Here is a 24,896-nt window from a genome sequence, read left to right as displayed (position 1 = left end):
TGCGGTTCCAGGGGCAGTGAGCGGCGCAGTGCAGCAGTGCAAAGAGGGGTGCAGCGCAGGTGCGCAGCAGGGCGCAAGGCAAGCCTGTGTTCTTACCTCTGCAGGAGTGCTCATCCTGGTCCCTGCTCAGGCTTTGCTCCTGTGGCTTCCACAGCCGGCAGATCTGTTGCTTGTTTACTACCAGTCTTCTGTGCTGAGACACGCCGCTAAGCTCAGAGACAATCTCCTCTTCCCAGCTTGGCTGATTGCTGTGGGGAGGAGAAAAGAAAGGGAAAGCCCTGAGAAAAACACCCTTACAGAAGATGGGAGGGGGGGATGGATACACTTCATCTGCTCTCCACCACCTTCTCTTCTCAACACCTCTGCTTCTCATAAAAGTGTATTTTTTTGTTCCCTTCTGCCTCCCTTGATGATCCACGTGTCTCTCTGTGCCTTGGAGGGGACTGAAACCTTTTCGAACAGAAGTAGGTGATTCTCCAGCTCCCCCAGCCTCTCCTCAGCCCTTTGCTGCTCCCTTTCTCCCCAACAGCCTTACTACCCTGCCCACCCAACGAGCCTGTTTTGGTCTGATATTCTCACTGCTGCTAACCTGTTCCAACCTGCTGCTCTGGGGCCTGGAGGCCCCTGCCTATCACAAGATAGCATGGGTTTGGATCCCGTGCTCCTCCCCCGGCACAGGCAAGGCCAGCATCCTGACTCTCTTGGTGCTGTCGCTCATCTGCACCCCTAAGTCCATTCAAGGGGTGAATACACAACTACTTCTGATTCTTTTTCTTTTCATTAAGAGGCATAAAAGAAACCGCTCATTACGGATTCTATTTACAGTGGTTTGTGGCTTCTCAGGTGACGGCCCAGCCTGGGGGTCATTGTTTCCCTAAGGATGCATATTGGAAAGATCTGAGAGGGAAGTTTCTCTGATTTGCGGACTGGGAACCAGATTCCTTCCCTAAGATGTTAAAAGCTGAGTAGTGGACTTTGGGAATTGAGACCTTCTCAAGTGGCAGCTAGGAGCTGAGAAAGATGGTGGGGAGCAGTTTGGTGTCAGCTTCCAAAAAGACTGAACCAAGCAGAATACCAGGAGAGAACTGTTTACCTCCCCACCTCACTGGTTTCTCAGGGCAGCATGGTGCCTTGGTTCACTAGTCTGAAGATAATTAGATAACTGTCCAGTTGTTCAGAGCTTGCCAAATCTTTGGTCACTGTCCTAAAGTCCAAATCTTCTCACCTTCATCAATTTGACTTTTTCCCCTATTCCTGTAGTGGTGCATAATTTCTTAACATCTTTGATTATACTGTGACAACAGACTTCTTACATGACTGAAAGCAGTAACTTACTGCCAGTCCTCTCCACCACTCGGGTCGCTGGTAGCTATACATTTCTACATTTACCAAACAGCTCTACATACTGTAAAAAAGGCCCTTGCATACAGCAAAAAAGGTCCCTGTTGACCTTTCTTGCCTTGCAATAGGCTACTTCCTTTCATCTTAACATCAGAATCCAATTTGTGAATACTTCTTGCATAAATGATTGAGAATCTTGTTAGTGGAAGTAACAAGATGCTCTTGGTAGTCACAACTCTTGCATTGCTGGGAGCAGCATTACTGTGATCCACACTGTCCAACAGATACAGAGGTGGTCTGTTCGTTGTGGCTTAAATTAATTTACAGCTAGTCAAATCTCAAATCTTTGTGTAAACGGCAAAATGGGAATATGTAAGAAAATTCAACCCATTTAATCCTTTGGTTTAACATAGCTTTAAGTCTTCCATATGTTTCTGCTGCATTCCCCTTTGAGCCTTTTCCACTCTTCCCTACTGTGCATCTTTTTTCACAATATCTGCAGTTCCAGTACTCTCTCACAAATGCTTTTCAGTAGTTGCACTGGTAGTATAGACAAAGAAATGGTACAATAGTGGCCTGGCTAGGTTTAACTGTAAGTGATCTTACTGTGGAGTTACCTTTGTAAACAGACGGGACAAATTTGTTCATAACATTATGTAGGTTATTTATCTGCTTTATCCATGTGTCTGAATTCTTCCATCTTCTAATTACAGCATCCTAAAGTTCTCAAGCTTTAAGTAATGAAATTAATTTTACTTCTATTTTTTCTCATGAACACTTTCTAGGCTTTGAAATTTCTCTGGACAAGGAATTTATTGCCTTTTTGATTATAAAGTGGCTATGATCATTTTGAACACAATGTAATTCAAATTGAAGAAAGTAATAAAATCTTGGCTGAAGTATTCAGCTTTAAAATGGAATTTGGGAAGAGCAAAAAAGCCATTTGCTTAATATGCCAGTGAGTTATGATTGGAGTTAACATGGTTTCATGAGCCCGTATATTTTAACAGGTCCGCTACCTCCTGCTGATTAAATGTTATTTTACCAAATAACTTGACAAAATGTTACATTAATAATGCCACACCAAATGGATTGTCCCACATGCATTATCTAGAAACACTTTGAATGTGTATATACGGACAATTTTTTCCGATCTTGTAAATGAATCAGGACACATCTTGAAAAGTAGCTGGATCACAGTCTCAGTGTAGGTGTGCATAGGATGTTTCAGGACATGAAATGCACATCAGTTTCTCAGTGAAGAGCATGGGTCTTCGAATTTAGTACACGCTTCAGTGGTGCTGTGATGCTGAGAAAACTGTCTTGCAAGATCTGGCATGGAGATTATGTTCCATCTCTTAAGTCATCACAGATCATAATAACATTATACACTGGATCTGACAGACATGACTGTTGGTTTCCATTGGAAGACTGTGCTCCTGAGCACCATTCTGTTGCATAGAGCTCATTAAATAATTCAGTAGGAAGGTTGAACTGTTATGGAGAGAATGAAATCATTAAGATTTGTATTTATTCAAAAAGCCATATCTTTCTTTGGAGAAAATGTGGATTTATTTCACACATATGCTCTCTCTGTGCTTGTGCTCTGAGATACACAGGTATAAGACATATTTAACCCCAAATTAGATGACCCATGCTTCAGAAAAACCTGACTGTGGCCATTAGCTGAAGCTGAGTAACTCAGACACTGCAGTTATGTACTTCTCCAAGCAGAGTTTCTTGCACATATTGGAGTAAGGGCAGAACACATTTGCATCTGGCAGCAACAAGCTGGGGCAGCATATCTTACATTTTCCACACTATCAATAGGATATGGAAGTCTTCAAGTTAGGTGCCACAGGACAGTGTAATGGCTGCATATGCATTTAAGCCTTGAAGAAGGTCTGCCTTGGAGGGTATTGCATGATGGCAGTGTGCAGTCCAACGTCTTTATTGAATATACAGCCTGTAGAGCTTCAGGGATATTGTGAGCTGCATACGTGCAGTATTCACATGTACAAGAACATGGTGCTGTATACATGCTGTTTTTTCCTGCTAGCACATAAGTTTCTTTAAAGATGCCTTTATCAGCTGCTGAATACAACAAAGTTTCCCTGTAAACTTTTTCTAACTACTGATGCAGGAAGAAGGACTGGTGTGTGTGTGTGTGTGTGAGACGTCACGAGTAATCCTTATCAGCTGATTCCCTTCTTATCTTTGAGGCACAGATGACAGCTCTGCTCTCTGGAGTCCACAAATTAGGACCCCTGGCTTTTTTCTGTGTGATAGGCTCTTTCTCTTCTCTAGCTAGCAGTACACTAGCTTTTCCAAATGTAACACTGATCAGCACATTGAAAAAAATAGTGTTGGACAGGCCTTCCAGCTGTCACACATAAAACTGTTTAATGGCAATTATCTTTTAGACTTAGATTTAAATAGGTGTATGGTTCAAAGAAATGTGGAATTATTAAGTGCATTGATGTGTGCTTGACAGATGGGGTTATAAGCGTTCCTTATAGATTCAAGAGTTAGAAAATTAGGCAGATTTCAGAAATTATTTTCTTAATATCTGTCCTGAAGTGAAATTGAATTGGGACTTTGATCTTCAGCATTGTGTGAATGGTAAATTCCCCTGCAGCACTTTGGCAGGGCAAAATTTTACTTCATAGATTGATATCCCAGCTTCAACCTTTCCAAAATAGGTATGTATCATAGACTGCACAAAAATTTGCCAGATTTTTGTAATTAAAGGAAAAAACGAACATTAGAAAAATATGATGCAGCAATGTTAATGTCACCAGACATCTTGGAAACTCATGTGGAAAAGTTATCCCTTACAAAGAGATTGCTTAGTTTCAAAAACAAGCTTGCCTAACTCGAGCTTTTCTACCTCAGATGGTCACCGATGGCCCTACTACCAGTGAGCAGTGTCATTTGTGGGGTAAAGCAACATGAAAGAAATTCTTATTTATATGAAAGACTGTCTGCCAAAGGCTAGTAGTAGTTTTGGTCACCACCAAAAGCACAAATTTGTTTTGAAAACATCAGAACACCAAAGCACTGCGAGAGCTTGCTGCTTCACTAGAGAAGTTCAGGAAACTGGAGGCAATATAATCTGAGAGCCCTCGTCCTCTGCTGTGGATGGGAGGACTGATAGCAGGATAAACTCATTTTAAGCAGCCCAGAACAGGAGCTGCCAGTCAGGGATCTAGCAGAGTGTTCTAACTGCCCTATGGGTAGCACAGAGTGATCCCTTCTGTGGCAAAATTGTTCTCAGAGACTCTTAGTCACATAGGCAGATGGGAACTTTTCACTGCCTTTTTATCCCACCAAATACTTGCTCTCCCATCTACCTTCAGCCCACCAGGTACACAGAATCATAGAGTCACAGAATGGTTTGGGCTGGAAGGAACCTTTTAAAGATTGTGTAGTCCAATCCCCCTGCCATGGTCAGGGGCATCTTTCATTTGATCAGGTTGCTTAAAGCCTCATTCAACCTGGCCTTGAACATTTCGAGTGATGGAGCATCCCCAGCTTCCCTGGGCAACTTGTTCTTCCAACTTCTCTGGGCCACTTGTTAACACCTTTATTTAGGAAAAAGGACAGAAAAGTTGCTGATTCTTCTAACCACTAACATCAGGCAAAAGACATTAGGTTCAGAGGAGGCAGGAAGAAGAGGAAAGACAAAGGCTGTAAGCATGGACTAGCTCAGTGTGTGGTAGTTCAGTTACCTGGCTGAATCTGTTAAAGGTGATGAGAAAAAAGGAGGGCTAGCCTGACCTGTCTGGGTCCTTCTAACTGAAGGTTCATCAACCCACCCAAAAGGAAGAGCATACTCAGGCCTGGAAGCCAAGTGGATAAAAGAGATGCAAGGTGTGTGAATCAGACGTAGAGAGGAAGGGTAGCCTTGATGGCAGAAAAGAAAAGGGGTGGGTTTCAGATAGTAGAGAAGGGAAGCCTGAGAATTAAGACAGAAGGGTAAAGAAGGTTAGCCAAAGAAGCCAGAAGGGGAAAGCACTGAAAGTAAGAATGGCAGAAGATGTTGAAGCTGAAACTACAAAACACCCACCCTATTCTCCTGGATTTCCCTGGGCATAATCCTGCCCTATGTGAGTGTCTTGTGTTACTGTCTATCTCACTTTAGTGTCTCATTTTATTGCTTCACTGGGCACAATCTCTAAGGACAAATAAGCTTAATTATGATAACACTTCAGGCTATTGTTAATGATTTTGTAGTTTGTTGCAGTTACTGTACTAGTGCAAACCTGAATTTTTTTTCTATGCAACCAGGTAAAGACCTATATTAAAAAGGTTTTTCTGTAGTTGCCTGTCTTTTCACACAGTCAAACATTAACAGTGAAATCATCCCAAAACCCCCACGAAGCATTGTTTTCCATTCAGAAAAGCAAGCCTTAGCCTCTGAAACTTTTATTTAAAATGAAGGAGGGCAAGAAAGGGTAAAAACATAATCCCTGAATAAGCAGCCATGCAGCCTGCTATTGTGGAGGCATGGTCAGGCAAATGGAATGTCTGAGGCGAGCAGGCTGCCAGATGGACTCTGTTAGAACTGAATGTCTACCAGCTCTGCTCTTGCTTCTTCGCAGTGCCCCACCTTCTGAGATACATCCTAAAAAAACATTTTCTATAGTTCTTTGAAGTACTGGCTACCTTCTTTGTCTTTTAAAATTGCTTACAGGCTGATTTAAAAGGATATTTGCTCTAAAATTCAGTTCTTATTCTGAAAAGTCAGTAGAACTAAAAATCCCCTTTCATATTCAACACAATCAAAAGTGGTGAATTTAATGACACCGAAGCTATGGCCCACATTGGCCCTACAGAATTGATTGAGATGAGAGGCAGCCTTGTGTGAGATGTGGAGCTGTTCACTAATACCTGCTTACAGCATGCCCAGGCTAACTTCTGTGATTGTGGCAGCAAAATAGAGCTAAGCCTTATGACTTAACGGGTGCTGATGTGTGAGGTGAAATTTCAGAGTAATTCCAGACATTATGGGGCTAGTAAACAGAATCAACTATATTTCATGTGTAGATTAAGTTCTTCTGATGCAGAATCACTTGAGTCATGACTGTTAAAATCAATGGTCATGACCAAAACTCAGAGGTTTGTGTCTCAACATGTATGTTTTAACTATAATGCCACAACTAGAAATTATGTGGAAGCATAGTGTTTACAGTTAAATTAGAAACTATAGGAATTCCAGGGCCATTGGTAATGCTTTAAAAGGTGTCAGCAAGAACACCATTTTCCAATTTTTTTTACAAATAAAAGTACGTCCATATTGTTCACCTTTAATTACAGCTGTGGACCAGATATTGAAGTGTCATCGGTCATAAAAATTCTCCTCTTCTGTTTAGGCCCCAAATCTGCTGTCCCCCTCTGTGTTTTAGATTGTACTTGATTCTAAAGTTCTTCATATACTTTGCAGTATCACAAAAAATGCTTGTGAAACACAAAGAGGACTGACATATTTTTAAAAAAAAAGAAAAAGTCACCTTGTCTCTCCTGAGCCGAACCCTCAATTGCCTGGTGTGTATTTCCACTAAGTTTTCATTTTATCTTGTCTCTTCCTATGCTTTTCATCCTGTTTGGTACCTCCAGCTGCTGCACTCTGTCAGCGGTTAAGGCCTAAACTCAGGACTCTGGAGATTTCGCGTTCCACTCCTTGATCCCGACGTACCGTGTGGGTTTGAGCTGCCAGGTAACTTACCGATGCATCTGTAAATGGAGTGGTTTGTATCTGCCCAGCAATGTGGCATGTTTTGAAATTAGCTAATTTTCTGCGTGACTATGAGGTATTACTAAGAAGTAAAGACTCCAATACACAAAGTCAAAAGACAAACTGAACAGCCTAATTAGCTGGGAAAGATTTTCTCCCAGACTGATGAAGTGGAAACAAATGCATGTTTACTAGACTTCTACGTAGTTAAATGACCAAGTTGTGCTGTCATTCACTTCTTTTCTCAAAGGCAGGATCAGCTTTCCCTCTGTGACACTCTTGCAGCTTCTTGTTCAAAATCTTCTAAAAATTTTGCAATAAGAATATATGTGACTTTTTTTCCTCTGAGTTTTAACACTCTAATTGTAAAAAGGATCAGACTTAGTTATTATGAAGCCTGACACTCCTCGCCCTCCCCATAATGTACATGGAGAAGAGCTTCAGAGTTATTTTTTGCATGCGTAAGACCTTTTGCAGATTTCTTCTCTCTAAACTAAACAAGTCTGGTGCTTTCAATTTGTGCATTTTTTTTTTTAAATTTGCAGTTCTGCAGAAAAACCTTGCTAGAGCTACACAGAACAGTACAATGCCTTAATTTGTACAGCAAACAAAAACTGCTGTTTGTATTTCACAGCATCCCAGCTGTAGTTTTATGATTGTCTTCACAACTGTTGCTGTACCCACCAGATCCTTCCCTGTACTTCTGTTGACACCTTCTTCCTCATCCAGCATTTTTATGCATGTCTTTTTGTGTCTATAAGTATCTGTCCATATTTTTTCAGTCTGCATCTCTAGTTTGTCAAGATGATTTTGAATTCTGAATCTGTCTTCCAAAAACTTTGCACCTAATCCAAACCTACTGAATCTGCAGATTTAATAGTCTCCAGTCACTAGAAAAATAAAATTACCCCTGAATATTGGATGCAGCATTCCAGATGCTGTCTTAAAAAGTGCTGAGAGAATCACTTCCCTTGGTCTACTGGCTATGCTCCTGTTCAAACAGCCCAGAATACTGTACACGGTACACTTGTTCTCTATACATTTACTGAACTACTTTAGTAATTAACTACCTATCTACTGCAGAAGTTAATCCTGTTTAAACAAACTGGGTTTTTTTGGTCGAACCCTTGGAATTTACTTGTGTTGAATAGCACTGATATTATTCGTTTTACCACCAGATGTCAGAAAGATGGTACTGGAATGGACTCACTGACAAAGTTCTCAGGTGCTGCCCCAGCAGTGCTGTCAGGTCTTGGGCCATTCCCTGCCCCTGCTGAGGTGTCTGCCTGCCTCAGTGCAGAGCCAGCACTCACAGCCTTGACACAGATTGCTGCGGGAAGCTGCAGTGGGGCCTGGCCCCCCATACTTTCAGGAGATGCTTCTAGGATGCTCACCCTTGGTCTCTGCCTGGGCAGCACTGCAGCTATGCCTGTGCCTTGACACATGCTCAGCTGGTCTGGGTGCTGATCCTGACCTGCAGACTTGAATTCCTGGCTTGGTCTTGGACATGCCTTATCACTATGGACTTGTCTGACAATCAGTGGGCTGCTGGCTGACCCCAGTTACCATCACAGAGCTTATCTGGTATCCTTGCTCATATGCTGTGGGATGGCATGCTGGACCCTGCCCTTACTGTCCCTGCCTTGCCTTCTGGTAACTTCTTCACTTTCCCTCATGGAACAGCTCCTCCTGATACTCCTTGACACCCATGGCCATTGTAATGCATACTTCATCCATAATTGTCTCTCTGGACTTGCAACATTTTGAGTAGCTTTTTAAATGTACTGATGTTAGCCTCTTCATAAATAGCATACAGGGATATGTACGTACACATTGTGTCCATGAAGATGGGGAGTTCAGGTTCAGCTAACACCCATCTTATCTCTGTGATGTCTTTGACTCATGGGTAAACAGTCTGGAAAATGGCCTGGGAGACCTGCACCTCCATCTGTGCTATGAACTTCAAATTGGCTGCCTAGCAATCAACATTGAGATGGTAAGGCTACACAATGCAGTAGAGGACCTTCTTCACAAGTGTTGGCACCCAGAATGTGATAAGGTGACACTTGGTGACAGGCACTAGGTTACTGCATAGAACCTTGAAGGTGACCTTCTTGATGTCAAAATTTGGCCATTCCTGTGGCCCACCCAGGCACATAACACCATACGACCTCAGGAGCTGGAGGGTCATCTTCTGCAGCGTGAAGAAATTATCTACCCTCCAGCACCTCAGTTTTCCCCTTCCTGGAGAAAAAGATTGGTCCAGTACTTTCTGGATAAATCTAACTGAGACGACAGCAGGAGCAGAATAAAACCCAGCAGCATGGCAGCAGCACCAGTTAGCTTGTCAGTCAGTTGCCAGACAAATGCTCCCCTTAGGTAGCACTAGCTATTCCATTCTAGTTACTTAAGCTGAACCAAGGTCTGAATCCTTTGTTTTGTTAGGAAAAATAAAGCAAATAGTAGCCAAGCTGAATGTCTTTTCTGCAAACCTAGGACCCACAGTGAGAATGCTTGCCAAACAGGTGCAGGAGTGAGGGAAGAGGAAGAATAACTGCATCATGGCCAGATGTGGAAATCAGATCAAGCTCTTCAAACAGGTTTAAGATGCTTTAAGCATTTGTGTACAAAATTTAGTTAATTGTGTATTTTCTGAAAATGTCTTACATTTCTTGCACTTTCTGATATTGAAATGATCTTTCTCTCCCGACAGACAGGGGCATGGGGCCCAGTCCTAGCATGAGACAGCATACACACATGTGAAACTCTTCTCCACCTGTAAATACATAAATTCAGAGAGTTCTGTGAACTGGATTACCACAAGTTTTTAAAAGTGCATCTGAGCCCTTTAAATGCAAATCCTTTTTCTGAACTGAAAAGTCTGTAACTGAATCTTTATCGAATTTGCATGATTAGAGAAAACAGCTGAGCTATTTTAATCATCAAAAAATGTAAAATAACATAGATATTAAATGACTTATTATGATACTTCTTCCTCTGATATAAATAGGTGAGCATGCACTGTTAACAGCTAGTAGCATTGCCCTGCAAGTCTAAGGCTTTCAGGAGCCCATGAAAAGCTGAGTAAAAATTGCGAGTTCTTGAGTTGCTATGTCCATGTTACTTTCTCTCCTTTTTCTAGCAATTGCTATAATTGAATCCATGGCAGGACTTCTAGGAAATGGAACTATTTTGGTTGCCAGTTCAACTAGCTGCATCAGGAGCAAAATATTGTCCTCATATGATGCAATTATGATCTTTCTGAGTTTATCCAGATTCTTTTTGCAGTCCTGGATGATGCTGGATTTGTTCCTAAGTCTGTTTTGCGAAACTTCCTATTATGAAGAACATTTGTTTGTAATTTTAAAGACAGTTTTTATGTTTCTGAACTACTCCAGCTTCTGGTCTGCAGCCTGGCTTAGTGCCTTCTATTGTATCAAGATTGCTAGTTTTACTCAGTCTTTCTTCATCTGGTTGAAGCAAAGAATTTCCTGTCTCGTGCCCTGGGTGCTGATAACATCATCTCTTTTCTCCTTTGCAACCTCTCTTCCTTTCGCCTGGGATGTCTACGATGTGCACGACAACTTCTCTGCTCCTTCAACCATGACAAATTCTTCAGAAAGGAGAGTCACAATGAAAGCTAGTTTCTTTTTATTGATTATTCTCTGTAATGCTGGTATAGCTTTGCCTTTAATAGTGTTTGTGGTTTCAAGCATCCTGCTGATCAGATCTCTCTGGATACACACCAGGCAGATACAAAACAGTGCAACTGGCTTCAGGAATCCCAGCTTAGAGGCCCATATTGGTGCCATCAAGTCAGTCCTTTCCTTCCTTATCTTCTATGTTACGTATTTTATTTCTTTGGTTCCAATTTTAGCTGACGTTTTTTTACCTTTAAGCATCGGGGAAGCCATGTGTATAGCTGTAATGGCTGCCTGTCCTGCAGGACACTCAATGGTCTTAATATGGAGCAACCCCAAATTTCGAGAGCTACTAGCTAGGGTTTTGCACCATGCAAGCTGTCCTGTCAGAACTAAATCCATGGAAAAGACAGTGGGCTAGTCTGGGCTTTCCAGTTTAGATCCAAGTCACCACCAGAGGTATGAAGTAATAGAAGCATGAATGAGTAGGCTATAGGAAACGCGAAGAAGCTGGGAATTTGCTTCACTTAGACATGATCTTGTAATGAAGAATTCTAAAAGTTCTCTCCTATGTTGAAAGATGATTGCCTGCAGAATACATGTACTCTGCTTGCTGTATTTCTTTAGAAATCACCACTGTTTCTCTAAGACAGCAGAAAAACAAGGCCAAGACCTGGACAATAATGTAATCACTCAAAATGCTCTAAGTTACAAATCAGACTCATGATGCTGACAGAACAGACTTGCTTAAGCACCAGCACGTGCAAATTTTAAATGTGAATATGAAACTTGAAAGCTGTTTCTGGTCAGTTAGCACATAATGAGGATGCTAAGGAATTCCCAAAAATTTTTGACTGCTTGTTGATTCTCTAAGTAGAAAAATATTTGTTGATTCTAAAAGCATCTTTAAGATTCCAGTATGATTTGGTAAAGAATGAGACAGCCTTCTGAGCTTCCTGCTATTGATGAACTAGTAATCAGTGTCTCTGTTCCCAGCAAAAAGGTATATTGGATAGGAAAAAGAATTTCCTTAATATCAGACTCTTCTGAATAATGAATTGACAGGATACTATTTTGGGATTTGCTATGGAGAATAGATTCTTCAAATCAGAAGCATGGATTTTTGTCATTTAAATATTGTCAAGTATCATTAAATTACTAAAATATTTAAATTAATTAATTAGCATTACTGATAAAGTAGTTCAGAAATGTTTAAATGCATGGCTTGATATTATCTTTAAAATTTTCTAGAAATTGCACATCTTCGTGAAGTGTCTCAATTTTGACAAGCTGTGTCCTATAATTTTTTCTACACAGGAATTCCTTCAGCTTTAGAAATAAATTACAATTTCCTGGACAAATCACATGTTTTGGCAGAGTCCAAAACTCAGCACATTATCGTTAGACTAGGACTGGAAGTTTATGATCTTTTTCAGTTGCAGTGGGAGTTTACGTTCTTTTAAAGTGACCATCACTTGTGTGGACAAAGCCCATTCTGATTTCACATACCTGGTTTTGATGTCATCACGTTCAGTCTGCTTGAAGCAATCTATCTGTCAACTGAGCAAGTGCTGGAACTGGGTCTTCAAAGAGATTTAAAAATACCAAGTCAAATAATTATTTCTGTTGGGAGTCATTCTTCCCCTTATAAACTGTTCCACAGGTGACAGCAGTGGCTCACAGAGGAATTTTCTATGGCAGGACATGGCAATGACACCATGATGTGGCATCTTCACCATCTGTGAAAAAGGGTTATTCCCAGCTTAGCAGCACAAAACACATGTGCTGGGAGGTCTGGTGTACCCTCTGCACCTGTATGGCATGCTCTTACTGGCCCTGGGGAAACAAACTCTGACCTCTCTGGCCACAGGAACAAGCAAGACACATGGGGTACGGTCAACCCAGAGAACATGCATTTTGTCCTGCTGCAGGCTGAGCCATAAGGTACGTGGCTGCTCAGCAGGAATAGCCCTTATCATATGATTTGATTTACATTATGTTGTTTCTTTTCCATTTCCCCCCTCATGAACAAAGAGCCTAACCGTGTTCCTCAGTGGACATGTGCTTTGAAAGAGGTTCCTGTGTTACCTTTAAGGCTCTTTAAATGGGTCTTCCCTCCAAAGCTTTCTTTGCCTAGAGTTAAATGAAAGAGTTACCTGTGCCTCAACACACGTTTTGGAATCTAAAAGAGAAAGTAGGCAGAAATACTGGAATACACCTTGTAGGGTCAATGTTCTGGCAGATATTTCTTTCTGTAACTTCTTTCTGTAACAGCTAACTTGTCATATTAATAAAAATATCTTTAAAATGCATCTCACAGTCTACTAAATCCTTGTTGTTCTATTAGATAAATTATTAAATAAGATTGACAAATATTTGTTCTGGGAAAAAAACCAACCCATTTGCTAGTAAGAAAATAATAGTTACTAGAGTTAAGATTCTTTAATGTTATGCATCTTATCTGATAGTAGGCATTTTTCTTTTCTCTGTTTTGTTTGTAAGCTGGAAGTTGGTTTGATTCCCCCATCACGAAGGAGATTGGAAATTCATCTTACCAGATCTTTCTAAAACATCCCAACTATTTCCACACACGCCAATGTTAATTAGATGCACTGGCAGGTCTATTTAAAATCTGGTATCATAAATCAGATCAGGAAACAAGCAAAGTTCAAAGCTTATCCTGTTCTAATGTCAGCAGAATGAGATGATACAAATCATGTTGTCTTATAGTTCTTTGTATTGAGGATGCAGGAACAAAAAAAAAAAGACAAAAGAAAAAAGACAAGATTTTCTAGGGAACTGCTCAAATGTAGCATAAAACAAAGATGCCAGCATTTAAAACAGAACTCTTTTCCGCTAACAAGACTTTTCTGGAGTTCTGTAATTTTCTGGTTTAATCAGAAGCCTTTATTTTTGTCTGAGGACCAAATTCCTCTTAAATTACTATGTGATGTGATTTCTGTTCCCTGAAGGGAAGTATTAAAGTATGGCAACATTATGACTGTATTTTAACAAGGTATATGGCCTTTAGTATTCCTTTGTAGCAGACAGACAGAAAATTACTTCTGTTACTGTAGAGGAGTGAAGGCAGAGGGTTGATGAGCATTGATAATCTGCAGCTGTGGCCTTGCTACCAAGGCAGTGGGTTGATTGACATGGACAATGTGCCGCTGTAGCTTGTTCCTGCTAAGTAGTTAAATAGCCCTGAGGAGTAGAGTGTGGCCTGGCATGGCCTCTGGAGGAAGAGCAAAAAGCATGGAAAGTAGAATCTGACTGACCATAAAAGCCTTGTTGCAGCCTGATAGCTTGCTTGTGCTGCAACAGTGGGTGCCCCATGTGAGGCTGACTGATTTGGGCTCTGACTGCAACAACTGGCACCCAGCGTAGCTGAGGCAAGTGGGAGAACCTGCGCCCCATAACAGACACAGTGAGAGGTGAGCCGTTGCAACTAATTGATATGGGTGTATTATGATATTTGTTGTTTGTCTTAATCCAAATTGCAATTTGTTATGCTGCATGAGATTGTGGACTATTGGATACTGATGAAGCCATACACTGAAAAGGCTCTGAACAAAATGGTTAATAAAATGGGTTACAGTTAGAACTTCAGGTTTGTGATAATATCAACATATGGTATTAAAATATCCTACAGATGAATGGTAAATCATAAATCCCTTTGTACAATAAAAGATCATCAATGGGTACTTCAGAGAAAGAAAAGGAAAACAGCTCTCATTTGTTTTCTAAATCAGTCTTGCCTTTTTTCCAAGTAATGAAACAGTAATTTGATTCTAGTCATTAGCTCCAGGCAAGAAATGCAAAGATGTGCTATGTAATTGACAGACTTGATCACTACAGGATTCTTCTCTGCTTTGCATACCCATAAGCACAGCTGGAATTTTCATAACTGAAACTCTGGAAAACCTGCTATGGATGCTATTTTCAATGCCCATCAGAACATCATTTTAAGAAATAGGAAGAGCTATCAATAGTACATGTACAGTTCATTCCTCACAGACCTTCCTGAAATGAACACTACAGGCACACACCAACATATACATGCATAGGAATATATTGACAACCAGGTGTCTTGCATGATGGTTCTTTACACCTCTGCGTTTGCTTACAGAAATGGAAGGCAGGACTTCAACATTAAACTGGATAACTACTTAAACCTAATAATAGATCTTTTAAAAGAGCATAGTTTCTCATTACACTTCATTTTCTTTCCTCCCCACATAATTTGTGGGGCTAGCGGAATGCAGCTATTCCGTGTGCCTAAAACAGTGTATCTGGTATGGCAGGCTGCACAAGTCTTGTCCAAGCTCAGGGAGCAGAGTCCTTGTTTCCAGTTCCTTTTCTGTCATGGGTTATCAGGTTTATGTGAAATGTTTATTGGACAAAAATCCAGTAGAAATAGGATGGGAAAAAAACCCCACGCAGATCCAATCCTACAGATAGGAGCTGTAGTGTGTTCCTGGGGATTTGATGTCATGCTTACGCTTGGGTTACGTGCTGTTGGCCTATATTTTGCTCTAGAGAAGCCCTGAGTGTTCTTTCTTTGTACATGGGTTCCAAATCCCCTGTGGGGATTCTATCCCTCTGCTTTCCCTAATCAATGTCATGTAACCTCCAGAGCCTTGGTTATTGGTATTGGCTAGGTCAGCTCTGTTCTAGGTGTGCAATACTCATTTCTACTTCTGTAGACTCTTCAGGCAGTAGTTACAAAGCAAATGCAGCGTAACTGGCACAGCTTCCAGTTAATTCCTAAATTTTTTATTGCCTGTTCTTTCTGGACACAAGATGGAACTGTGCAGAAAGACAATACAGGTTAAATGTAGAAAGAGGTAAATGGTTCAAACAGTATATGCAAACAGCCATTCACTGTAGTTTGCATCCTTGTGGTTACTGAGGGGCTTTTACAATCAAAGCATTCTTTCCTGAGCTAAGAGAAATGGAAAATCCTATGGCATCTTGGAGGCTTTCCCAGGGATCCACAACTCTGCGTTTATCACAGTAGTATTTGAAGAGCAGTACTGCTATCCTGATTTTAGTTTGATTAATGTCTGTACACAGATGGTACTTGCAAAGGGTGATAAATAATTTTAAGACAGTATCTTGAAATTGTGCTCAATATATGTTGTATGTAATGTAAAAATATAAAAACCTTGAAAGTTTAGTCAAAAGTGACTCATCATACTTGGCACCCAAATGTTCAGTGCTGAAATTATTTCCTTGGAAAGATACAGGCATTTTTCTATTCTCCAAACTTGAAAATGTAAGGATTCAATCAGACATACATAACAGGAGCACTTAAAACTCTTGACTAGATTGTCTCCTTCTGTGTATCAATACATGTGATATTAGGGTTACTGCAAATCCTACTTTCCTTGACAGAAGATTACACCTTGGAGAAACCCAGATCACAAAAAATATTTAATGTCTTTTACTAATTAAGCTGCTGTTTTCTTAGAATACCTTTTTCATTAATAGATAGCTATTTGAACAGTACATGCTTACCCCCTTACACAGTTCCCTTCTCTCTTTCTGTCTCACATAGACCCACCCCCACCCCCGACACACACATACTCACTTGCAGTAGCCTGCTCAGAGTAATGGCTGAGAGACCAGCCCCAGCTGTTTATTCAACAGCTGCCCAACTGCAGCTTTTAGAACAATGTTCAGAAAATTCCTAAAGGGATCCTTCCTCTCATCAAATATACATAGATATGTATATATTTAATCTTATAATCTTTGTATATAACACCCATTGCCTCCTTGGCTGTGCCCTGAGCTATTCAACCTGTGCTGACACCAGTGGGTGCTGGTGGCTGAGCACCCATCCGTCAGTCTTCTCATGTTCTGAACTTACCAGTTCCTGTGGGTTCCACAGTACCACTGGTGCCTGGAGTGTATCAGTGGTTGGGAGACATTCTCATGACACCTCTAAGCATGCAGTTTTCAGTTCTTCAACCTGCTGCTTTCTGTTAAATATTTCTCCACCTGCACCCTACACAAATTCATACAGAATGATTTTTGTGGTGTAGTGATGAGAACTTTTGCAAGAAGATCTTGTGCCAGAACAGTGAGCATGAAGAGGTGCTCAGATCTTTTTTGCAGTCTTTCTTTCCACTCCCTTGACTTCCTTTAAATGTATTTTTCCTTCCTACAGTACTAGATAGAATTGTTTTTTCCTGTTTTTCTCCTGTATGTGTAGGATTCACTCACACACCCCTAATGTAATTACAAAAGGAAACCAGAATTGCAATATTAGCAACAATCAATCACTAGCACTGGAAAATATGCAAATGTTGTGGGCAGCAGTAGAAAGTTATTAACTGATTTGCATCCCTAGGATCACCATCTGAAAGCACTTTCTTAAGCTAGATTAGAGTTATTTTCAGTCTCGCTCTTTCTGAATCTTTCTTTGATACCTAGGGAAAAAGAATCCTGAAGAACAAATGTTCAGTCATGCTCTAGTAAAACCTTTCACTCCAGAATAATTCCTGCTGGAACTCCAGCCTGTGGAGTTTATCTGGGAAAAGGCTTCCTCCAGTTTCTGAAATGCACTTCAAAATAACTTATGCAAAGTAATTTCCTGCCATCCCCAACATGTCCTGCTTGTTTACTTGCATCATGTAGAAACCTGTTAACAGCGCTTCTCACTTCAGGGGAGATGCTGCTTCAGTGCAATTTCTGCTGTGACCCTAAAGAGGTTCTGTTATGGACTGTCACTTGTAACAGATGTTATAAAGCATTGCTTTGTTACATAGGACAAGGACATGGACACACTCTTACATGTTTATGGAAAGTTAACCTTGAAAAACAGTTGTTTTTAATGTTTCCATTTGTGTTCACTGGTTTAATTTCTGTTCCACAATTTTTAAGGCTCTTACCTGTCATTGTCAGCTAACCCAGGTCACTGCATGTTTTAACCACAACTTGGAACCACGTTTCCTCTCTTGCCCAGTGGATTTCTGCCTCTTGCTCTCTCCACGTCTGAGCTGTGAAGGCAGCAGAGCCTCCAGCCCCACCTGGGGTAGTGTTGGTCTTCCCCCCCACCCCCTGCAGAAGGCTGCCACAAGCCCCTCTGCACGGAGAGCTGACCCTGACCCTGTGTGCAGAACAGCCAGCAGCCCCCATGCATGTGCCTGTGCAGCTCTTCTGGGAGGGCGGGGAGGGGGACAGGAGGATGTGCCTCGACTTCCTGGGGAAACCGAGGCCTCAGGTTCAGAACTATGAAGAAATTATAGGAGGTTCGTGGCTTCCTGTTCAAAGATCCTCCCAACCCCCCAACAACGGAGATTATGGGATACACATAGCAGTGCTGTCCACTCTTCTGTTCCCCACAAACCAGAAGGACCAGAAGTCCATCCTGGGGAGGTGCGGCTGGCAGAAGTGAGGGACTTGGAACCCCTGTTCTCAAGTGTTCTCTGGAATTTTCCAACATTTGGGGTTATGTTATGCCACAGCCTGGTGCTTTTGGGTGCTACTAGCTCCTTCACCACACACAAGCAGCTCAGGAAGCCAGCCCAGCACCACTGGCTACCCCTCATGTTTGGTGGCTTTTGGAGCACAGCTGTCCCTGGGCATCTTTATTCCTTCAGAGGGAAGCCTGCATCCATGAGCTGTCACGCCAGCCCTGGCATTTTTGGGCATCGCTGGTTCCACTGCATCCCCAGGAGGTCCACAGCAGAGTTTTGGTTTTGGCAGTTGGCTGATAAGAATTTTTGTGCTTTTGCTGATAGGCTACAAAACACACCTAAATGTAAGACAAAGTTGATGTTTTTTAGTGTGGTACCACACAGATGCAGATGGAGATGGTGGTGTACCAGCAAACTTCAAGCTGGGCTTGCTGGTGAGTAGAGTAAGAAGCTTAGGAGCTAAGTACTGGAGGACCTGAGGGCCTGGAGACAGCTGCCAGAGAGACCTGATCCACTGGTTTTTATCTGTGCCTTCAAGTTCAGGGATGAAGGATTTAAAAATTTAGAGAAAAAGTTTAGAAATCTTATCTTAGAAAAGGGACAAGCACAGACATACACACATCACCTCCCTTCTGTTGAAACTTGGAAAAAAACATTTTGATCTTGAGAACTGAGGTCCTGGCATTTAATTAAAAAACAGGGGTCACCTCACAATCCTCTGAAGCAAAGGTCACAGCATAATGCACCATCGTTAATGCAACTTTTCAGGAGCCATTGGATCAGTTGTTCTGTCGTTAGTTGATTGCATACTCATGATGAAACCGTGGACAGTTACCTCAAGTTAACTTTACCATACGTGGCTTGAATAAACAGTGATTTCATGACTACTTGGAACTAATAAAAACTGGGGGGGGGGGGGGGGGGGAAGCAACACAATCATACTAAAAGATTTTTTTCATTATTATTTTTAAGGAAAAATGGGACAGAAAGAAATAATAGCCACAAAAAGAAGCCACCAAAGTTTCCATGTATAAATTAAAATGTCTCAGAGAAAGTGCACCACAAACATCTGCCTTAGACCACAATTCCAAGAAAAAGTCACTAAGACTTTACTTTCTATTTAACTCTTGGGGACACAGACATTCAATGGATCATAAGATTGAAATATAGTTTATTCTGAAACTGAATGACATCTTAATTTTTCTTACAATATAAATCATATTGGCTTGCACTTAAGCCCTCTATAAAAACAAATTTTGTCAAATACATGTGTTTTTTTAAAGTACACTTTTCTCAAGTCATACTTTTGTTGGAAGATTTCTTACAGCCACTTCTCCGAAAGCATTTGGGCCCACAAGAGTAACAAAACGTATGACTAGCTTTTGGAAGTTTTTGAAAAATACATTCGTAAAGATACACAAAGGTAAATGCCACTTCAGATGACTTCATTTCAGATGTTTGTTTAAACCATTGTCAGTTTGAGATACAGAGATTAATCCTTATCAATGCTCAGGTTTAACTTAACCACAGGATACATCTAATTTCTCTGAAACTCATAATCCCTCCAGCACAGCCCAAGTAAGAAAGTGGTTTCCTTCCTAACTGCTTGTTTTCCTGCAGACACAATCATCTTTACCTTAGCATCGCGTATTAGCTCCATCTATGTTTTGTTTTAAGATAACAGCAGTTCAAAGATGCATACTTATATAGCCCCCACACAAGTTTTGGAGCAGACTGTATTAACTCTAGATAACAAGATGTGTGTTTATCTTCCTCACCCACTTTCACAGACCTATGGGACTAAAAGTCTTAAGACCTGGAGGAGTCTTTTAGAAATGAATACAGCCTTCTGCACAAAAAGGTTCGTATCCTGATTAAGTCCATTCAATAACACTGTAGGATAAATATTTAGGAGTTTGGCTTTACCTGCAGCAGTTTGACAGCTTACGAGAAGCCCTTACCAACAGCACTGTCTGGTAAGTGGGGAGTACAGCAGCTCTCCCTGAACGCTGCAGAGCAAGTGGCTATGTTGGCTGGGGCAGAGGCTCCCCCACCTGCCCACCTTTTGGGGCCAGAGGGGCTGACGGGGCAGCAGCTGAGGGCCAGCAGAAGCAGCTGCAGGATGACAGTCCCCGGAATGCTGTCCGGCTGCGCGGGCTGGAGACCCACAACTTATAGGCAAGGATCTGCTGTGCTTTGCCAGTTTAACTAGTGTGCTCTGCCAGTTTAACTAGAAACCCAACACGCCTGGAGCCAAAACTGCAGAAAACAGAGCTCTGTGGAGACCCAGTTCCTGTCATCTGAGTGGGCTCAGTGTCTCGGCATGTGGTAGACCGAATTAAAACAATCGGGCTATAGCTATTTGCCTCCTGGTTTCTTTGCACTGAGTGACATATTTTAAAATTCTAGGTTTTAATGTGCAGCAACCATAAAGGTATAAATTGTACATAAATACAAGAGAGCTGTGTCCAAAGGGATTCGTGGTAAAGATCGCAGCTGCGAGCTGAAATCTGGAGAGAAGTGTCCTGTGGATCACATGCAGATTTATGGATCAGCTCAGGCACTGCATTTCTGTCATAAAAGCCCATATCAGATGAATTTGCCTGAATGAGTGGTGCCTACGTGTGTGAATGGAAAAACGGTAACCAGAAATCAGATCAAAGGAAGGACGGGTAGGTGCTGAAAGGCAACATGCAAGAGTCTTCCGGAAACACACATGGTGTGGAGACCCTCAGTCCTGTGGGTCCACAAGAACACGGAAACAGAACAAGAACCTCAAGTCTCTTGGCGTTAACCAGCATGCAATGATACCAACAGTGGCTTGTGTAACTTCGACTGCCTCCCAGGATGCAGTGACTTCCATGCACAAAGATAACAGGATTGCATTCAGACCTACTGAAAATGGGCCCTAAAGGCTCCTCCTGAGCTCAGCTGGCAGTCCTGGTGTGCCAGCCCTTGGCATACCGCATGGGCCTCCCAGATCCTGCTCTAAACAGGTAACTGTTGGTGTCTGCATGGGAGGCGGTAACTGAGCGTTCCCTGTGAATAGTTATCTGCTATTCATAATAACAGATTAATTCTATTAACAGTTTAACCAGGAAAAGATGATCTAATAAACATCAACTGTGGTCTTCGCTGACTTGGACACCTGTCAGCAAAATTCATAGTTCTACTCATGAAACCATCTTGCCCCTGCTTGTCTTTTTAGGATTAGCTCAGGCTCATCAGTTGTTGTCTGCCCGAGTCCCATCTGTACCTCACTTGACCAATAAATATTCCACTAATATTGCTCATTCCCCCTTTTGTTGGTTGCGATGTAGGGAAATCTGGGATTTTACATGTCTACAGCGGAGAGTCCATTGTCAAGTACCAGGTGAAAATGTCACATGGCAGCTATGGAGTAAGGGCTTTTTGTCTACTCTACAGCAACATTCTCTTCAAATTTAGATTTACTTCTCTGGGTAGTTCCAGGGAACAGTGGAGTTTGTAGTTCTATTGCACCTTGCACTATGTATTTGCTGTGTTTTTACAGCAAAAGTATGGCTTATACAGAAGGTCTGTTGTGGTAATTCCTGAATTATGGGGCAAGGGAATTGAGGGGACCACCTTGGCTGTCAGGTTCACACCTGTGTTAACTGAAGGAAACATGTCCAGTAATTCCTTTCAGTGATTATGACCTCGGCCTTTACTACAAAAGTTTCTTTCTGTTACTATTTTTATTGGAGGTTTCTTCCAGGAGCTCATTTTTCTGATTGTCAGAAGCCTCCTTGTGACATCCAGTCTTACATATCTTCACACCAACTTCATACTTTTCTTCACATTACACAGCCCTGCAGTTAGTGTTAACCTGTCTGAAGATACTTAGATGCAGAAGTTTGTTTTCTTAGACTGACATTTTTTGTTAGTCTCTTCATCACCTTTTGACTGTAAGACAGACTTTGTATTCCTCTGGATAGGCAGACCAAGATGTTTGTGCTTAGTGGAGATGGTGCTGGATTTTTTCTTCTGCTGCCAGAGCACAGAAGATGCCCCCGAGTGCCTGTCTATCAAGACAAAGGATACCAACAGTGCTGATGGGTTGTGCAATGCTAACCGCTGGGTTACTTTTCCATAGAGGAACATTCTGTGTCTGGTGAGAAGATACCCTTAAGGTCATTCACAACTGTTGCTAGGTAGATAAGGCTGGATGCAGTGTCATGTTGCTGTTGAACTTGTTCTTGAATACATGTCTTCTCCTGGTGGGATAGGAAAGTGTCCTGTGGATCACCTGGAAGCACATCCTGGTGTCACCAGACATATTCAAGACTTGTTAGAAGTCATTGTGGGGACTGTGGTTTTTAGATAAGCCCTCATGCCCATGGGGCACAGGGAATCCCTGCTGCTGCTGGTCTTGGCCCAAGTGACTACCAGTCCTGATGACATGCCTCTTTGTAATGGGAAAGAGAAGCAAAGGGGAGTACAGCTTCTCCCCAGCTGGGAATTCTGGAGTTCTAGCATCCACAGGCACTGGCATGTACCTGGTTCCTTGGTCACAGTGCCCATGAAGGAGACTCCAGCCATCAAAGGGCTGCATGCTGAGAAACAGATCTCACTCTTAGACTTCCTGGAGAGGTTTTAAAATGTCAATGAGAATTCTGTTGACAGCTGGTAATCAGCAAGGAAAAGAGTGCTAAGTGAAACCACTGAACCTCGGTACAGGAGTAGGCATTGTGATGGGTACCTTGTCCTGGTGTTGGCTGGGACGGTGATTTCCTCCCCAGCAGCTGGTGCGGTGCCGTGCTTTGGGCTCGGCTGAGAGCGGTGCTGGCAGCCCGCGGCTGGTTGCGGCTGTGGCTCAGTGGTGGTTATACCAACTCAAGGACTTCTCAGCTCCTCAGGCCCTGCCAGCCAGCAGGCTGGGGGCACAAGAAGCTGCGGGGGGCACAGCCAGGGCTGACCCCAGCTGGCCAGAGGGATATTCCATACCATAGAGCGCCATGCTCAGTATATGAACTGGGGGGGGGGGTTGGTGTGGGCTGGTGGATCACTGCTTGGGGACCGGCTGGGCACTGCTCAGTGGGTGCTGAGAGATTGTATTGTGCATCACTTGTAGCTTTATTTTTCCTTTTGGATTTCTTCCCCCTCTCCCCTTCTTTCCTTTTCGTTACAATTGTTGTTGTTATTATTATTATTATAAATTTTATTTCTATTATTAAATTATTCTCCCCTCAGCTCACAACTTTTACCTTTTTCCCAGTTCTCCTCTCCATCCCACCAGGGGAGAGCAGGGCTGAGCAAATGGCTGCCTGGTTCTCAGTTGACAGCTGGGGTTAAACCACAACCCTTGTCTGTCTCTCATTAACACACCTGTAGTGTTTTCTTCCTCACCCTGATTAGACTTCCAATAGAGTGGCAGTGACTGTTTTTCAGAGGTCCATATCAGGCAGCAGAAGCAGGCTGCTCTGCAAGAGAAGGTCACCCAGGAGCCAACACTGACAGCAAGCCAGGCATGAAGCAGGTCCCTCAGCAAGAGGTACAGTCCCACAGTACCTGAGCAAAAGTAGAGTAGGTGCAGTGACTGCAACCAGGTTAAGTCGGCAGTCCTGGCAATCTGGACAAAGCCGTGGTAAGATAGTAGGTCCAAGATAAAACCATAAAGTCAGGTTAGCAGTTCAGGGTCAGTATGAGCAAAGTTCACAGCTGGACCCAAACTTGGCTGCCATATAGCTCTAGCAGAGACCGCAGACAAGTGTCTGAGCTCCTGAGTAAAGAACAGGGAGCCTCTAGCCAGACTTCTCCCTGCTCTTCTTCATGCAGCTCTTTCCACAGCAGTTTGACACTGCTGCAAGGTTATACAGACCTCGCATGGGCAGGCAAAGCCCAGGGAGAAGGGGAAGAGGCTACAGAGCTTGTTCAAAGGACCTGACACCCTGAATGTCACAGAGCTTGGGATTCTAGCTGAACACCAGACATGCCATCAGGCAAAAGGCATGTGTGTGTCAGTGTCATAAAGAGGAGCGTGTGTTTAGATGGGAGTAAGCAGACAGCACCCTGCAACTTGTTCCAGTTGCCAAGAATGAGCAACTGGAAGTAGCCACGGTGTGTTTAACAGCAGCTTTTATTTCCCTAAATTCACCATTCTAGAGTGAATGAGCGAGTAGGCAGAGCTACCAGTATACATAACTTGAAACAAAAAGAAACTGAGCAGAGGAAGCGGGAGCTCACGTAATTTGCACCCTGGGGAAGATGGGCTTTCAAGGGCTTCTGCCCAGACAGTCCTCAGGTTTGGGCTGAATAAGGAAACCCTGAGCAGCGCTTGCCTCCAAGACAGTGCAAGTATAATTTTTTACTCACAGAACCACCACTGATGATAAACATAACTTCTGTTGATTTTATAGTAAGAGTACGATTTCTCCCAAGGAGATGGATAAGCTACAAATTTAGGGATTTTCTTCGTCTTTTTCTTTTCTGAAGTGACTCATAAAATGACCAGTGTTCTGCACTTTCACATTACTTTGCCAGGTGAGAAATAACCATTTTGTGTACTGCTCTGCCTGTACAACTGATATTGGTCCCATAATAAAACACGGCAATACCAATGGCATCAGAAATGCAATCGTCCTTCATATAAGGCCATAGGCACAAATTTCAAATTTTATTGGAGGTTTTGGTTCCTTCAGATTTGAGATTAATCTGCTGATAATGTCTAAAAAGGTGAACAGTATTTCTATTGGTTCCTTCACTTAGTTCATGCTAGCATGTGAACCTATATAT

The 24,896-nt window shown here is 42.2% G+C and overlaps 2 protein-coding genes across 15 annotated transcripts in view; one reads left to right on the top strand and one right to left on the bottom strand.

Annotated features, from left to right (window-relative positions):
- Window positions 1-16,868, bottom strand: part of KEL (Kell metallo-endopeptidase (Kell blood group)) — a 40,758-nt gene extending 23,890 nt beyond the window's left edge. For 2 of the 14 annotated variants that reach the window (XM_037387748.1, XM_037387760.1), the window contains exons 1-4: window positions 16,592-16,864; window positions 12,229-12,302; window positions 9,746-9,854; window positions 97-248 (exon numbers count right to left, since the gene is read on the bottom strand). In XM_037387748.1, coding sequence (XP_037243645.1) covers window positions 97-248; window positions 9,746-9,854; window positions 12,229-12,244 — 277 coding nt within the window. In that variant the 5' untranslated portion in view covers window positions 12,245-12,302; window positions 16,592-16,864. The other 12 variants (XM_037387754.1, XM_037387761.1, XR_005104303.1 and 9 more) reach the window with 11 other exon arrangements.
- On the top strand, window positions 9,861-11,869 carry LOC119148113 (taste receptor type 2 member 40-like). The gene has a single exon (XM_037387795.1). It carries the CDS (start codon window positions 10,190-10,192, stop codon window positions 11,138-11,140), a length of 951 nt encoding a protein of 316 aa, XP_037243692.1. The 5' UTR covers window positions 9,861-10,189; the 3' UTR covers window positions 11,141-11,869.
- Window positions 16,869-24,896: the final 8,028 nt, after the last annotated feature.

This window comes from Falco rusticolus, chromosome 5 (genome assembly GCF_015220075.1).
Source record: "Falco rusticolus isolate bFalRus1 chromosome 5, bFalRus1.pri, whole genome shotgun sequence".
In the NCBI taxonomy this organism is placed as follows: domain Eukaryota; kingdom Metazoa; phylum Chordata; class Aves; order Falconiformes; family Falconidae; genus Falco; species Falco rusticolus.
This window is presented reverse-complemented; position numbering and strand designations above follow the sequence as displayed.